This window comes from Amblyomma maculatum, chromosome 1, assembly GCF_055883805.1.
Source record: "Amblyomma maculatum isolate TAMU_Amacu chromosome 1, ASM5588380v1, whole genome shotgun sequence".
Taxonomy (NCBI): Eukaryota; Metazoa; Arthropoda; class Arachnida; order Ixodida; family Ixodidae; genus Amblyomma; species Amblyomma maculatum.
Window position 1 is genome coordinate 240,263,328 of NC_139344.1, and position 17,123 is coordinate 240,280,450.

At 43.1% G+C, this 17,123-nt stretch overlaps 1 protein-coding gene across 6 annotated transcripts in view; it reads left to right on the forward strand.

Annotated features, from left to right (window-relative positions):
- The window catches only part of Tpr2 (Tetratricopeptide repeat protein 2), a 108,170-nt gene that overhangs the window by 82,438 nt on the left and 8,609 nt on the right, over positions 1–17,123 (forward strand). For all 6 annotated transcript variants that reach the window (XM_084590681.1, XM_084590679.1, XM_084590680.1 and 3 more), the window contains 5 exons: positions 253–371; positions 3,991–4,144; positions 5,874–6,038; positions 13,354–13,445; positions 14,750–14,823. In XM_084590681.1, the coding sequence (XP_084446807.1) occupies positions 253–371; positions 3,991–4,144; positions 5,874–6,038; positions 13,354–13,445; positions 14,750–14,823 (604 nt within the window). The remainder of the gene's footprint in view (positions 1–252; positions 372–3,990; positions 4,145–5,873; positions 6,039–13,353; positions 13,446–14,749; positions 14,824–17,123) is intronic.

Below are 17,123 nucleotides of genomic sequence, written 5' to 3' on the forward strand. Positions count from 1 at the left end.
TCGCAAATGATCTTCAGGTGTCTGAAGGCTGTGATGGTTTGAAACAGTGGGAAACACAATGCAACTGTATAAGGTCCAGGCCCCAGAAGTGGGTTTATTTACAAAGTGGAAAAGAAAGTGTTTCCAGAAACCTTAAAAAAAGAAACGGTAACATTTCTAATGATTTACCTCCTTGTGCAGAAGCAGTATGCAGTTGGCATTTGTTGTGTTTTTCAGAAACTTTTTTTTTTCTTTTTTCCTTTTCGTACCTAGGTTATTTATTTCATGGATCGAGCACTGCAGCATGCTGTGTCCTCCACTAGGTGTGAAGTGCTCAAAGCAGAGAGCCTCGCACTGCTGAAAAGGTTGACTGGTGCTCGTGAGATTGCAGAGTAAGTCATTATTTTTGCTGGAAGCATTCTTGAGTTGGAGAGTGTGAAAATGCCTCACAAAGTGAAATGGAGCATGAAATGGAGCTGCTTGTGTGTCAGTTTACGGTTAGCTAGGTTAGCTAAGCAGATATTCTCGGAACCGTTTGTGATTTTATGTCTGAATTTTCGAGCTTCGGGATATCAAGGAAAGGCAAACATTTTGCTTTCAACACAATGTGGGGATGCGACGTTGGTGTGTCTCATAGCGACAGAAGGGATTTTAAGCTGCAACTAGAACTGATTTTCGCTCAACAGTGTGTAGCACAACCCTCTAAGATGTGCTGGTTTTTAAAATTCCCATATGCATTTGCAATCCTCTAGACGCATTGGGGATGGAGCTACTGTTGGCTTTTGTTCACGCTTGTGCCTAAGCAGTTGAGCCATTCGACAATTTTTTTCAACAAAGTCATCTTTCTTGTTCGTGTAGCTCTTCGTAATCATTTTCTTTTGAGGTATGTAGGCACTGTTACCAGTGAAGTGCACTACCTAAAAAAAAAAAAAAAATTCTTTCCTTGGAGTCTTTAAAGGTAGCACGGAAACAAATTCCTCGCCTTACAAATTACTCACTGACTGCTTTGCATATATCATACGAAAGATTTCTACAGTCTGCATCATCTGGGCTGTTTGTTTATTTATTTTTCCCTCGGTGCCCGAGGGCATTACAGGGGAGTGGGGATACATAAGAGGACAATATATACAGCAAGAGAAAAAATACAAGTATGTGGAGAATATGTTCAAAATGCAATGGGGATACAGTGCAACACATTTTGAGAGAGTAAAAGGCAAATATTCACATAGTTAAAAGCATAAAAACATTCAATAGGAAACAATAGCTTTGTGAAATTAGTTATAATTTAACATAATCTGAACACAAACACTGTGTACAATTTTAAAAAGCCCCTGCTTGGTTGTAACAGCAAGTAACTGGACCACATTTTCTGTCCCCTTAAGGTTCAAATATCGGAGTATTCTTTAAGGAAATGCCCTTTGATGTGGTCCACAGGTTGCATTCATTTTAGTGAGCCATACTAAAGCAATGTGTATACAGATCCTTAAAACCCTTGAACTTGAAAATATCATTATTAAGGCCTTTGAAAATGCATACTTTTTATATTTTAAACCTTAAAACTCCTTGAACATTTTTGCTCAAGAAATGAAAGTCGTGATTTGAAGCAAAACCTTTTCATAGAACCCCTAAGTAATAAAAAAGTTATTTTCTTGGTGCATATGTTTCTACTTATAGGTAAAATATTTTTCTTGTTCATAGTTTCTTAAGTTTGGTGGACGTATGTTAGGCAGCTGTGGTTAGTAATTGCGGTTTCGGAGGATTTTAGCTCCAGCAACCTTCGTACCAGCTGCTGCCATGTTGTGCTACACGTGTCTTGACGTTTGACCGTATGCGATAAACAGACTTTAATTTAAAAGTCTAGAAACATTATTGCCAGCGCTTGTGTGTCCTCAGGTCTTTTGCTTTGTTGCGTTGGTATAAATACATAATGGAACGCCAACTAGCCCGCGCGCTTACCCTGCTGAGTTTCTAGTCCGACCCAGTCTTTCTTAAAGGGCGAGTGAGAAATGCGTGAGCAGCGGCAGGGGCGGACTTCATTCTCCTTTTGTCACCTGACGAAGGCCGTTCATGTGTGTGGAGGGGCGTGTTTCTGGGCGTCTGGGCTCAGCATGGTTCCTCTCAAGGTAATTGTGTTCCACGGCCAACAAGCTCGCTCCTTCAAAGGCATCATTGTGGTCATCATAATTGCAGTCCTTGGCAAGGAAGTTGTGTTCGATGTCTATTGAGCACACATTTTTGTTTTGTCCTGTTCTCTGTTTGAGGTTCTTTGTTTCAGCAGTGGATGACGCCAGGCACTCAGACTTTAGTTTGCTAAACATTCATGTAGTCCTCATGGGGATGCAACTATTCCACTATGCTAAAGAATACCTGTAAAGTAAATTTAAATGCATGGCTCACTAACCGTGATTGCAAGGGCTGGGTAGGGCCAAGGCTATAAACCTGTATCATGTGAAATGCAAACCATTTGGCAAGACTGCATGAAAAAAGAGGGACAGTGTGCTGCAGTTCAGAGGAGTGCATAGCCTGCCTTAAAAATGCCCACTACGCATGAATTTTACCAGTCAAGAGTGACACATTGTACCTGCAGAGAAGATGTCTTGTTCCGCATATTATCTTCTATCTTTGCTGTCCACTGCACTGTTGTCTACCATGAATCACTACCAAGTTGCCTAGCTTTCTTCTGCTAATCAGGGAACATCGAGCTGTTGCAGGAACAGAGCCATGACCTTGGATGTTCCGAGAAAGCTGCCAGGCTAGGCATTCTTTGTGATCTTTAGCAGGTCTGTGCAAAACTGCAGAATTATTGCTTCTGCTGAGCCATGGCCAAGGAGCTGTCAAAGGAGGATTCAGTACAAAAATACAGTTCAGGGTTCATCCTCAACAGATTGACAGATTTTTTTTTCATTGAGTGCGATAAAAAATTCATATTTTCATGCAGATGCTTAATGCCACAGAATTTCTGCAGATTTTTTTTATTATAGGTCCTTGAAGACCATCTAGTATGGCCCTAAATGTTTTGAACTTCTTAAATGTTCTTGAATTTCGGCACATGTGTGAGCCCCATAAGGTAGCTAGTGGCAAGCTTGGCTTGTCCTGTTTTTACATCCGTCGTACAGGAAAGTATTGGCGTACTGGACTCACGATATTACGTATTCTTGCTGCGCCTGATGCTAGACTGGCAGTTGTTCCATTTTGTGACATTTTACTCACTCTTTTTTGGTCACATTGAGAGTGGCAGAAAAGAAATAAAAGTGGGTACTTGTTCACCAAAAGTGTACAGGTATGTTCAAAACAAAAGTTTATACATCAGAAGCAAGCAGAGTGAAGCTCTTTTCAGTAGGGAAGATGTTGGAAACAGTGACTCCACATACAGGTGTGATATTTTTTTTATCCTCCAATAGCAGTGATGTATTTAATGCTAGTTCTCTAAAGCCTGTTTTAACATGCAAGTGAAAACGCTCACGATTTCTGCTGCGGCGACGCGAAAACCTGATTTGAGCTGTCATGTTGGCTTGAGCTGCCAGAGCGATGCTGTATAAGAAATGATGTTTGGTCACGTGCACAGTCCTGGAAGAGATGTAACTATTTGTTTTTGTAAGAAGCCCATTGAAAGGACTTCATTCAGGCTGCTTAGTCATGTGGGAAAGTCTATTGGGATTTTCTAGATTTAGCAGATTCTGCTAGTTTGGGGACATGCGTCTGTTTTGTACAGAAAATGTTTGCAACCTGACAACGAAAGTTTCATGAATATTGATGAAATATAAGCATTTGCTTGTGGCATGTAAAGTATTAAAGAAAAAAAACCATTGGTGTCATTTTTGATGTGTTCAGCATACTGTTTTCTGTTAGCTTCACTTGAGTGTTCTTATGTTTTGTCATAGTGAACTCAATGTGCCTTTCAAGCTATGATAAGGTTAAACTTTATCATAGCCTGATTTGGCATTCTGGAATCGATACTCAGTTGTGTGGGCTCACAGTAGCATGCCTAATTTGTTTTGCCTTTCTTTTTAGCAACATTATGCGAGCTGATCCCACAAATGCAGATGCTGTGTATGTAAGGGGCTTGTGTTTTTACTATGAGGACAACATTGAGAAGGCCCTCCAGCACTTCCAGCAAGTTCTGAGACTAGCTCCAGACCACCCTAAAGCATCAGTAGCATACAAGGTTTGTACTTCACCATTGAGCAAACCTCTGCTTTTTGACGCATGATTTCAGTTTAGCAGAGATTAAAAAGCAAGAGCTAAAGCTGTCCTCCCATATATATGGCTTACTGTCGGAAGCTGCTGCGATTTATATATGGTTTAAAAGAAATCTGAAACAAATTTAAGCATTGATATTTCTTCTTACCGAGAGTAAAAATAGAGCATGAGAATGCGGGCCACGTAGTACATCTCATTTTAAGTGGTATTTTCAGGGTAGCTTCTCCAAAAACTCCTGCTGCTTGTTATGTAAGCGGTGCCAAAGCAGCAATCGTGAATAAATGCCATGCAAGGTGTTTTGCCAAATGATTAAACACTGCGTTATTGCACTTCTAGGGTAGCGGTGCGATGCATGCTGGATGATCCCAGAGGTCCCAATTTCCAGAGCCCTCCACTACGTCTCTCATAGCCTGAGTTGTTTTAGGACGTTAGACCCCACAAACAAAACAAAACTGACAGAATTAATTGAGCAACGAGAGGCAACAAGGGATATGAAGCGAAAGTATGTTACGCCCATAGCATCCTTGTACAACGAAGTGGCAGTTCGAACACCACCAATGGCTGACCCCCCTCCTTGGGAATTCACTACTATCACGACAAACAAGACCACTCGGCTTCGTCACAAAGAAAAGCTGGCATCTCGACCTCTGGTTGATGCACTTCCAGGTACCTTAATTGCATATACGGACGCATCAATTATAGAAAATGGCGGTAGAACAGCAGCTACTAGTCCAACACACAGCGAACTAAAGGTACATAAAGAATATCTTTTAGAATACCCGGACCCGCTTGTGATGGAACTCTATGCAATCCGCGATGCTATGGAGGCCATAAATAAAATAGATTCGATAACAGAAGCCCACATCTATACAGACTCCTTAGCCGCCATAAAACAACTAAAGAAAGTGACGAAGACGCTATTTGTTACCCAGGAAATCCACGCACTCAATAAAAAAACAAAGATAAGCATCCAGATACATTGGACACAAGACAATGCTGAGAACGCTGAGCAGAAAAAAGTTGACCACCTCACACACGAAGTTCCACACACTAATGCGCCCCCCACCAGGCTCCCTTTCGATGCCCGCTCCGCTGTTTCCATTTTAGCATCCTCTTTAAGGAAAAGTACACGTGCCCTCATTCCCCCGTGTACATTCCCACTCCCTCGTAACTTAACGAGATTGGAGGAGGTTTCCCTTAGAAGGATAAGAGCTGGGGCGGCCCTTACCCCGTTGGTAAAATGCCGATGGGAATCGCAAGCTGAAATCGGACCAACAACATGCCCAAAGTGTTCCACACCAGCTGCAGAAGTGGATGTTCGTCACCTGCTATGGACTTGTGCAGGGACAAGGGAATCAAGGACAAAGATACTGCGCGAAGTGGGTCTAACCACAACAAGGGAAGATGACTTTTCTAAATGGCTCACCGACAACGCTAAGAGCGGGAGCCTGCTCCGGTTCCTCACGGAAAACCATTTACATGAGTTTATATAATATGTCTTATGGCAAGTTTGCGTACAAAAAAAAAAAAAAAAAAAAAACTTCTAGCATAGTCTTCAAGCACATGTGCATTGAACATGAGCGCTGTTTTCTTTGCAAAATGAAAGCCATGACACCTTTTGCACAGTCCTTAAACTGCTAAAATTGCAATGATTGTTTTCTTGAGTTTTTTTTTTTTTTGTGTTCTTTTTTTAGAGGGCGCGTCTGCTCAAATCGAAGAAGGATGAAGGCAATGAAGCATTCAATGGAGGCAACTATGAAGAGGCATTTAACATCTACACAAGTGCTCTTGAAGTGGATCCAAGCAACAATCTTGCAAACTCAAAACTCTACTTCAACCGTGCTACTGTCTGCTCAAAGGTAGGCATTGCTGCTGTGCATTAGTTTTGCTGGCTAGTGTTAGTGACTGTTATGCAGATGGCTTGCTGCTTTTTTTTTTTTTTTTTTCTGTGAAATAACTAAATGTTTTAAACTTGGTATTAGTTCTATCAGCACTTGTAATTTTACAATACACAGATGGAGTTGAAAGGTAAAGATTTCGACATATCTGCCTGTCTCGTTGGGTTGATAACTAAGTGAAACTTAAAATTTTTCGGGTTTTATGAAATAAAATTTAGAAAAAGTGATGGTTGGAAAAATTTCAAGTTTCACAGACGGTTTTGAATGTGTTCCACATGTTATAACTGCTTGTTCATAATTTGTCATGGCGGGGCTAGGTGTTTAACGTTATCGTTAATAGCAAGATTTAGCACAGTGAAGACATACTAGCGTAGACATCGACCAGGCTACCGGACACTTTCTGTGCACACGCAGTGGCCACACCTTGTACCTCCTTTGCCACTGAGAGTGCGCAGGAAGTGTCCAGTAAACCGGTATACATCTGTGCTGGTACATCTCTACTGTGCTGAATCTCTAGTAATGGCTTGAGATTGTGCTTACGATTTGGTGACAGAGGCAAGCAGAAGTCACAATACATCATTTTTTACCTTCTTGTTTTTTCTGCTGTGTGGGTTGGCAATGACCTATATAGGTTGGACATTTTGGTTTTTATTTCTGCAACTGAATGCAACTTTTTTTTTTTTCCCGACTGATTGAGTTACTGTCTCCTTTTGATTTAAAGTGACAACTGTGTGTGTCTGAATGTGACTCAAAATCGGTCTCTGCATATTCATTATTTTATTTGCATTGCAGTCCACTTATTACGATATCGATAAAACCAGAAAATTCAATCCTTATAATAGATTATCATTGTATCTGGAACGGCAAAAAAAGGGAAAAAATACACGCACATATTTTTACATGCATGTAGGTTGCCTACTTACCAGCGATGAGGGAGTTGAGTCGAACAATGCGAGTCATTGTAAAGAGGACTGGACTCTCTTTTACAGAATATATAAATAGCCATAAAATAACTAAAGCATGCATTAAAAAATCTAAAATTTGCTCTTGCTTGAGCAGCAGCTGACGCTTGACAATCACTCTGAGCATAGCTTCCAGTAGCGTACATGTTAGCGGCAGTCCTTTTTCATGCACGAAACCAATCAGTGACTGGGTGAACTGTAGATCATCCACATCCTTAATGATGGCTAAAAGAATCAAATGCCCATACTATTTCACGAGGCTTCCAATGTAGAAAACATGCCAGAAACCGCGATAAATCTGCTGTTTCACCTCGAGGGCTATCGCTGTCCTCTTGCTCGGTGCCGCCTTCTATGCATGTACAATTTTGGCGAACCGCGATACGGCTGCACCTTTATGCGGCAGCTGTTACAGGACAGGCAGCAGACTCATTTCTTAACTGCACGCAATGTGTCAAGAGATTTACTCACGCCGGTATGTTTGTGGCACTTAAGCAGAGTTTTCACATCTTTCTCACTTTAAAACTTTTTTACCAAACATTCTAACAATATTCATGGTAAACATCTTCCGGGCGGCCAGAAAGCTATCATTTGAAGGCTCCGCCTTCTAGAATACGAGTCTGCGAGCGATGGTCTCGCCCGACGAGTGAAAACCAAGTCTTTCTTAAAAACACCGGTTTATTCCGGATCAACAGAAAAGTATAAAATAGAAAAGAAACAGCATTGGTCAAAACTGCGCTGGAAACATGCCGTCGAAGTGCGCGACAATGGACTATGCAGAATAAAACGGAACATTGGTCAGGGCTTCACCGCGACAACACAAAACACACTGCGGCGCGGATAGGGCGAGTACAAAGCGTTGATTACGGTACAAAAGCATTGCTACTCGCGTGGCAGCACTCACGCTAACACTCCTAAGGCTTTCTTGTAGGCGCCGCTTCCGTCTTTGCCTCGCAGGACTCCGCTCCGTCGTCCGTGTACATCCCGCCGGCTTGGGACGCTGCCACGCCCCCCTTCTGTTGCCGGCCTCCTGGCGAAAAAGCCCCGAGCCCTGCTTCCGACACACTTATCTACCCTCTGTCTCGCGCCGATAACATGCCGCCCCCGCTCTGGACAGCTCGCTCATGCGTACTCGCGCTGCCCGGGCGGACACCAACACAAACAGAAAAAAGCGCGCGCGGTTCGAAACGCTAAAGGGGGCTGTGGGGCCCCACACATTGTAGCTAATATTTTGCTGATACTTAATGGTTATAGGGTTTATTTTTACATAAAGGTAATGGGAAAAGTGATAATTCACAAGAATTTGATCATTTTAAGCGATGTATCATTATGTCTGGTATCAATATAAATGAATACATTGTGCTAGTTTTCTCGGTATATCAGTTTATACACCAGTAATTACCGTGCAAGTGTTAGAATTTGGAGCTGTGCTTATATAGAAGTTGACATTGTGGCTAAAAAAGTGATGCAAAGTAAATAAGAGCTGGCATACATGAATGTATTACTTTTAAGAACTAGTCTGACGGGGCTTGAGCAAACGGATGGGGCATCACATGTCAATGGTCGTTACTCTTGATGGTTGGAAGTTTCCGGAACTCTCCACTACGGCATCTCTCATAGCCCTAGTCGCTTTGGGATGTTAAACCCCGTAAACCAACCTTTCACATCATATGGAAGAAGAAAAAAGAAATCTTATTGTTCGCCTGCAGTATGGATGTGCACCTACACCAGTGCTGTGCTTCCTGCAGGGATGTGTGGTTGCTGGCTAAGAGTATGCCGCTAAGTTGGTGTCGCTAGCCCCAAAATGCTCCCCCATTTCAGCTAGAATGGAAAGGACTTTGAACTAGCCAATGCTGATCGTAGAAACATATAACCTTCTTACTGTTGGCACAGTAATGGTATTCTATTATGAATGTAACATTAGTTATTGTAATTTTTCATCGCTGCTGTGTACTGTTTGACGGTGGCGAATCACACACACGCACGCATGCACCACGCGCACACACACACATACGCGCGCACGCACACACATGCAGAGTCAGAGCCTGCAACAGAACTGTCAGTACACAAGCTGTTATACACTTGTCACCTTTTTGATTAATGATTTGACACCCTGGGTTGACGTCACATAAGCCAAAAAGTACTGCATCATCATCCGTCGGCGAAGCGTGACCATAGATGCAAAAAGCATGTGCGACAACACACGCTGAGGCAAAATTTGACGACTCCACTGCGCGAAGGTAGGGCTAGGAAAGAACAAATTTCCGGCTGACCTCGCTCCCCTTGCATCTCTTTGCTGATGGCGATGACAGTACGGATGACGTATGCTGCCATTTTTTTTTTTTTTTTTTTTTTTTTTTTTTTTTTCAGCGTCACACTAGCATCGTTCTTGGCCCCATTTTCTTTCTTTCTTTCTTTTTTTTTTTTTTTACTACTTCCGCACGGAGCTACGTCAAATTTACTCGATCCACGGCAAAATTGGTCGAATTAACGAGAGTTTTGCCCCATAGACTCCTATGTATAATTGGAGGGACCTTGCGTGCACGTCGCATTAACCGATTTGCTGAATTAATGGAGGTCGAACTAATGAGCTTTCACTGTATAACAAAAATGCTTGCTGTTGGCATAATGTGGATTTGAAGCTTTCTGTATGTTTGCTTCATTCAGACAAAAAAAAAAAGATGTTCCTTTGCATATCTGTCAGGCCAAACATTGAGCCCTTGCTCTTTCAAGCAGTCTCCTTATATTCAAAGCTATGCATATACGCCAAGAATGCAGCTTCTTTCTGCGCGATGTGCCTTTTCATTCACTCTATTTTTTGTACATATGAGGTCAGCTTTTGACTCCTTTCACCACCTACTCGGGGTCGCACTCATCAACATACAAAGCAGAAGTAAACTGAAGTCAGCATCTGGTCACCAATCATCACATGGCCACTTGGTCAGTAGCAAGTTAAATACGCAGCTTCACGGCTGCTGTGCTTGGGGCTTGTGTGTTATCTGCACTATGTTATGCGTTAGTTGTACATTGTGCTATCGCTTCAATAGGCCATTAGTATTTGGGAGGGGAAATTTAGATTGACATAATGATTGTACAGGGTTCATTTTTAATGTGCACACAGAATATTAAAATCTGTGCTTAAGGGGTTCAGTTCAGTTGAGTCGTTCAGTCGTGTCCGACTCTTTGTGACCCTATGGACCATGTCACGCCACACTTTCCGGTCTCTCACTATCTTCCTAACATCACATAACTTCATCTGCAGTGCCTCGAGGATGCCGTCTAACCATCGCGTTTGCTGCCTACCCCTTCTCCGGCGACCCTCAACCTTTCCCAACATCAAATCTTTCTCCAGTGACTCCTCTCTTCTCATCAGATGACCAAAGTAGCTGAGCTTTAACTTTAGAAATTGACCCTCCAATGAGCAGTCAGGGTTTATGGTCAACAATATCGACTGATTTGATCTTCTGGCAGTCCAAGGAACTCTTAAGAGTCTTCGCCAGCACCACAATTCAAACGCGTCAATTCTTCGGCGGTCAGCCTTTTTCACAGTCCAACTCTCGCATCCATACATCACAACTGGAAAGACCATAGCACGAGTTATACGGATCTTAGTTGGCAGACTAATGTCTCTGCTCTTTACTAGGCGGTCAAGGCTAACCATTGCTCTCTTTCCCAGAAGCAGGCGTCTCCTAATTTCATGGCTGCAGTCTCCTTCCGAGGTAGTCTTGGAGCCCAAGAAGAGAAAATCTGTCACAGCTTCCACTTCTTGTCCCTTGATGCTCCAGGACTTGATAGGGCAAGACGCCATGATCTTTGTCTTTTTAATGTTCAGTTCAAGCCCAAACTTCTCACTCTCTTCTTGTACGCGCATCAGAAGTCTCTTGAGTTCCACTTCACTTTCTGCCATTAAAGTGGTATCATCCGCATATCTCAGGTTGTTGATACGTTTTCCAGCAATCTTCACTCCAGCTGGAGACTCGTCCAGACCGGCCTTCCTCATGATGCACTCTGCATATAGGTTAAATAGGCAGGGTGACAGTATGCAGCCTTGCCTCACTCTTTTCTCAATCGGAAACCAATCAGTAAGACCATGCCCAGTTCTGACTGTGGCCTCTTGCCCTTCATACAGGTTCCTGAAGAGACAGATGAGGTGAATTGGAACTCCCATCTCTTGGAGAGCTTGCCACAATCTGCTGTGATCTACGCAGTCAAATGCTTTCGCATAATCAATAAAGCAGAAGTAGATGGGTTTCTGGAACTCTCTTGCTTTTTCCATGATCCAGCGAAGGTTGGCAATTTGGTTTCTAGTTCCTCTGCCCTTGCGAAACCCAGCTTGCACATCCGGAAGCTCCCGATCCACATACTGCTGCAGCCTACCTTGGAGGATTTTCAACATCACCTTGCTAGCATGCGAAATAAGCCCGATCGTGCGGTAGTTGGAACAATCTTTGGCACTGCCTTTCTTTGGAATGGGGATGTAAACTGACCTCCTCCAATCCTGTGGCCACTGCAGGGTTGTCCAAATCTTCTGACATAATGTATGCAGAATGTTAACAGCGTCACGGTTGAGGTTTTGAAGCAACTCGGCTGGAATGCCATCAATTCCGCTAGCTTTGTTCTTAGCAAGGCTGGCTAAGCCCATTCAACTTCACTCTTCAGGATGCCCGGCTCGAGATCAGTAATCACGACCGTCTTATGTTGGGTTTGCACATTCGGGTCCTTCTTGTGCAGCTCTTCTGTGTATTCCTGCCACCTCTTCTTTATCTCTGAGGCTTCAGTGAGGTCCTTGCCTCGTTTGTCCTTTATCACGCCCAGCTTAGCACAGAAGCTTCCTTTGATATCTTTGATTGTCTTATACATAGCTCTTGTGTTCCTTAATTGGCGGTTGTCCACAACTGCTTGGCACTGTATGTTCAGGAAGGCATCCTTATCTCTCCTTGCTATTTTCTGAAAATCCGCATTGAGAACCTTTTATCTTTCTCTTTCCCCCATAACTTTTGCCATCCTCCTTTCGTCAGCTATTTGCAAAGCCTCTTCAGATAACCAGTTTGCTTTATTGCATTTCTTTTGCTTTGGAACCACCTTAGTAGCAACTTCTTGTATTATATCACGAACATCAGTCCACATCTCTTCGGGCTCTTTGTCTTCTAGAACTAATTCTTGAAATCGATTCCTCACTTCCACAGCATATTCTAATGGAATTTGATCCAGATCATACCTGAAAGGCCTTCTAGTTTTCTGTGTTTTCCTCAATCGAAGCTTAATTTTGGCAACAAGAAGCTGATGATCGGTGCCACAATCGGCCGCAGGCCTTGTTTTTACTGCTTGTATAGCGCTTCTCCATCTCTGCCAGCAAAGAATATAATCGATCTGATTCCTGTACAGACTGTCCGGTGAAGTCCATGTGTACAGGCGCCTCTTGTGCTGTTGAAAATGAGTATTCGCTATGGTCAGGTTGTTGCCTTGACAAAACTCTACTAGCCTCTGCCCAGCTTCATTTGGCTCGCCAAGACCGAACTTGCCTATAATTCCGGATATTTCTTCACTCCCGACCTTAGCATTCCAGTCTCCTATGAGAAAAACGACGTCTGATGATGGGGTGCAGTCTAAAAGGCATTGTAGGTCCGCATAAAACCTCTCAACGTCAGCTTCTTCAGCAGTAGTGGTCGGTGCAGAGACTTGGATAACTGTTATGTTGAAAGGGTGACCTTGGATCCGAAGTGAAATCATTCGGTCGTTTATGGGGTTGTACCCTAGCACTGCTTTGCCCATTCTTCTGTTTACTATGAGAGCGACCCCATTTCTTCTCTTGGATGCGTGCCCACAATAAAATACATAATGGTCGCCGGAGTTAAATTCTCCCATTCCGGTCCACTTGAGCTCGCTGATACCCAAGATATCAATGTTCAATCTGTTCATTCCTCGCTTGACGACATCCAGATTACCTTGCGTCATAGATCTTACATTCCATGTTGCTATGTGATATATCTCCTTGCAACATCGGACTTTCCGGTCGTTTCCCGACACATCCACAACTGAGCGTCCTTTTGGCTTTAGCCCAGCCGCTTCATTCGTCCTGGAGCTACTAGGAATCGCCCTTTGTTCATCCCCAGTAACATGTGGGACGCCTTCCAACCTGGGGGGCTCATCTTCCGGCGCCATTAATGGTATTGTGACTGGCCATAGGGTTTTCTTGGCAGGAAATACTTAAGGGGTAGTGGGCACAATTTGGATTGTGATTCCTGGCGGTTTTCTGTGCATAAAGTCTAGATGAAGCTATAAATTTTAATGGCCATTGCTTTTTATCTACCACACAGCTAAACAAGCTCAACCAAACTGTTGAAGATTGCACCACTGCCATATCTTTGAATGAAGATTACCTCAAGGCTTACATGAGGCGTGCCAAAACGTATGTATCGTTCACATAATACAGTGTTGCCTGTTTTTATCCCCAAGCCAGTTTTTATACTCAGTCTTTGTAGTTCTTTGCAGCGCTATCAAAGCTGTGGTGAGTACAGAGACGCTGTTCTGATGCTGTGGATTGTAGTGTCAGTATAAAATGTGCGCATGAGGTAACATGCTCAGAAGTGTGCATGCACTTGGTGGTGCCTTTTCAAACAGACCCTTAAATGGCCACTGACCAAGGTCTGGACGTACCCCCTTGCTGGAAGGTGACATCAGCGGTCAGTTAACGGGTAGCCAAGGCACTAGCGCTGCACAACAAGACTGCTTGCAAAGTGACAGAAGAGCATCAATGCTAGCAGGGCTGCCCCTCGCAACAACTGATGACAAAACATCAGTTGTGGAATGCCACCTAGAACTCTGCATGACGCCATGTAGCCCGCTTAGCCCTTGCATATCAGTTTTGCCGTGTGCAAGCCTCATGATTGGCCTGACCATGCAAAAATGTTATCATAAGCCACAAAGGTGCCCCAATGCACATATTTCACTCTGCATAGTGCAGCTTACGCAAGCTGACTTTGAGCCAACACTTCGGTCATACATTTTTTTATCTTGTTCACCATAACCTATGGTACCTACACTTTAGGTCTAAAAAGGAAACAGAGCAATTAAAGTGGTCGCAGTGACGAATCCTCAGCAGTGCACTTTGGGCACAACTTTGCCTCGTCACGAGGTCCTCCACATGCCAGGTTGCTAACGTGATAGTGTTCTAAAACAAGGTGAATGTGCAGTCATGTTCATAGCCATTTGTTGACTGCATAGTCGCACTGTCGTGCTGCAGTGGCTGCACTTCATTATTTGGCCTGTAAGTGGCAGTAGCCTTGCGGCAGTGGGTCGCGATGGCCATCAGCATATTACCGTGTGGCCTTCAGCTGTATGGTGGCAGTCACTTCTTTGGAGGAGCTGTGAAAGTGCAGCATTAATTGAATCGAATAGCAAATGCTATTTGGAATATTTGCACACACCTAATTTTTTTTCCTTCTGTGGGACTGTTACTGAATGACAGCTGTTTCAGAACATCATCAGTCCAGGCCATTCTACATCATTCAGAAATAAATTTATGCCACTGTCACTGTACTTTCAGTTACTTTAACGATGCGCATATAATATGAGATCAATTTCTTTCTCTTTTTGCATTCTCTGCAGATGAAATTTTTTGGTTTTGCTCTTTCAACTGTTTTTTCGTTCAATGCATCTCATTGTCCCTTTTTTTTTTTTTTTCTTTTTATCTCTTCTTTCATCTCTTTCCAGCTACATGGATCTGGAAATGTACGAGGAGGCTGTGCGAGATTATGAATGCATTTTCCGGAAGGACCAGACTCGAGGTACCTTTCCTTTTGTTTAGTTCTGCTCACACCTGATGGTGGAAGGGTGGTCTCACCAATCAAGAAAGGTCATTGGCCTGCTTGCGAAATGGCTCATTGGCTGAAAAGGTTTACTGAAATCTTGAGTGAATATGAAGGTTGAAAAAGGCATTCATTGATATTTCTCACATTTTTGGATTCCTAAAAGAAGTGATGCTCCTTAATAAGCTATAAAAACTTGAAGAAAAAAAAATAGATTAGTCCTTTTCAGAAAGTATAAACAAACCACCCTGTTCTTGGCGCATGATAGCCTTAGTTGCTTATGGGCCAAAAACCTCAACATAACACAACACACATTGCCCACCAGGCCATGTTGGGTGCTGTTGACACTGTTGTTGTGAAGATTGTTTTTGTCAACTGAGAGGGGGGGGGGGGAGCAAAAATGTTTATCTAGATTTTATTTTCTTTTAGATTACCAATCAACAGCGGAGGGCCAGTAGGGTCACAGCGCCACAATTTCGCAGTGGCGGCAGACTGGAAACACCGCCTGTGCACAGGCGATAAAGAGCACACTTCCACTCAAGCTCGGCCATTGCTCGTCATGAGTGGCAGTTCATTAGGTGTAGCAGGCATGCATTGTGTTACACTTAAGTCTGCCATTTTTTTTGGGGGGAGGGGGGGGGGGGTGTAGAAGTCACGATTTTTGAACCTTTGAAACTGATAATGGTAAGATTTGCTTAGTTGTAAACTGAGCATTGAAAGTTAAGCTGTAGGAAGTTTTAAAGCATCTTGTTGAATTGAGAGCTCAGCATTCATGCTATACAGCTGACTCTTTGTGCCTCCTTTTCTTATACAGCTTGGGCTTTGCAGCATACATGAGAATTTGTTCAGACGCATATGTTTACATTCACTTGCGTATCCTGCAAAGCAGAAAGGTAGACTGCAGAGCTTCGTGTGGTATCGCTGGTTGAAATTCTGCTTAGGCACCCCTCTTATTTAGGGTAAAATTTGTCGGGCTTGTTGGTTCATAGTTCAATGCAATAAAAAGCTGCGCTAATAAGACACGGACGAAGGAAAGGCAGGACGCACACAAACGCAGACTGACAACTTTATTTCGTGAAGAAAACCAAGGCATATGTACGCAATCTCCGCTACTATCTAATCACAAAAAACAGCAAGCGAAGAAGTGACGTGCACTAAATCAACACAAAATATCAAATTGTGCTGCAGAGATGATAAACTTAACTAGGGCCGGCCCACTAAGTAAACCAAAACCAAAAATCTTCCAGTCTAACGGATTATTACCACAACTATCAAATGGTAATGCACGAATACAACACAGTGATGCAAGACAAAACCCATAGTACATCATACCACCATCTTCAGGCTGAACAACGAAACATGGTATAAAAACCAGGTCACACAAGCTGCTTATACAAGCCTCGTCAGAAACAAGAAATGCAGTGAGAAAAGTCACCAAGTCAGGCTAAAACCAATTGTCTAACATTAATACCAACCACAACAACAACACTAACAACAAAAAAATTCGCGAAGCTATGACATCCGACCAACACGCAACCCACAACGCAGACACATGAAAGAAGGCCAAAGCAGAGCCTATACATGACCTTCCAAAAACTTAAATTCTTTTTCCGACCACTAAATAGAGGGCTTGCTGACGCAAAAGCTTGTGGTGCTGATGTAGAAGGTTTCAATTACTAGGCGCTCCCATTTGTCTTTCGACCTGGCCAGAAACTTCGTCCTCTCAAAGTAAGGCACGCATTCCCTTTTGTTGTTTAAGCTGCTTGTGTGACCTGGTTTTTATACCATGTTTCGTTGTCCATCCTGAAGATGGTGGTATGATGTACTATGGGTTTTGTCTTGCATCACTGTGTTGTATTCGTGCATTACCATTTGATGGTTGTGCTGATAATCCGTTAGACTGGAAGATTTTCGGTTTTGGTTTACTTAGTGGGCCAGCCCTAGTTAAGTTTATCATCTCTGCAGCAGAATTTGATATTTTGTGTTGATTTAGTGCACGTCACTTCTTCGCTTGCTGTTTTTTGTGATTAGATAGTAGCGGAGATCGCGTATATACGCCTTGGTTTTCTTCACGAAATAAAGTTGTCAGTCTGCGTTTGTGTGCGTCCTGCCTTTCCTTCGTCCGTGTCTTATTAGCGCAGCTTTTTATTGCATTGTCCTATTTAGGCTTCCAGCGAAAAGGTATATACTATCGTGGACAAAAGTTTCCAGGACGCATCATCAGGAATCGAAGGCAATAGCTCTGTTAGCCAAAGAATGGGGCGCTTGTACGCCAAATT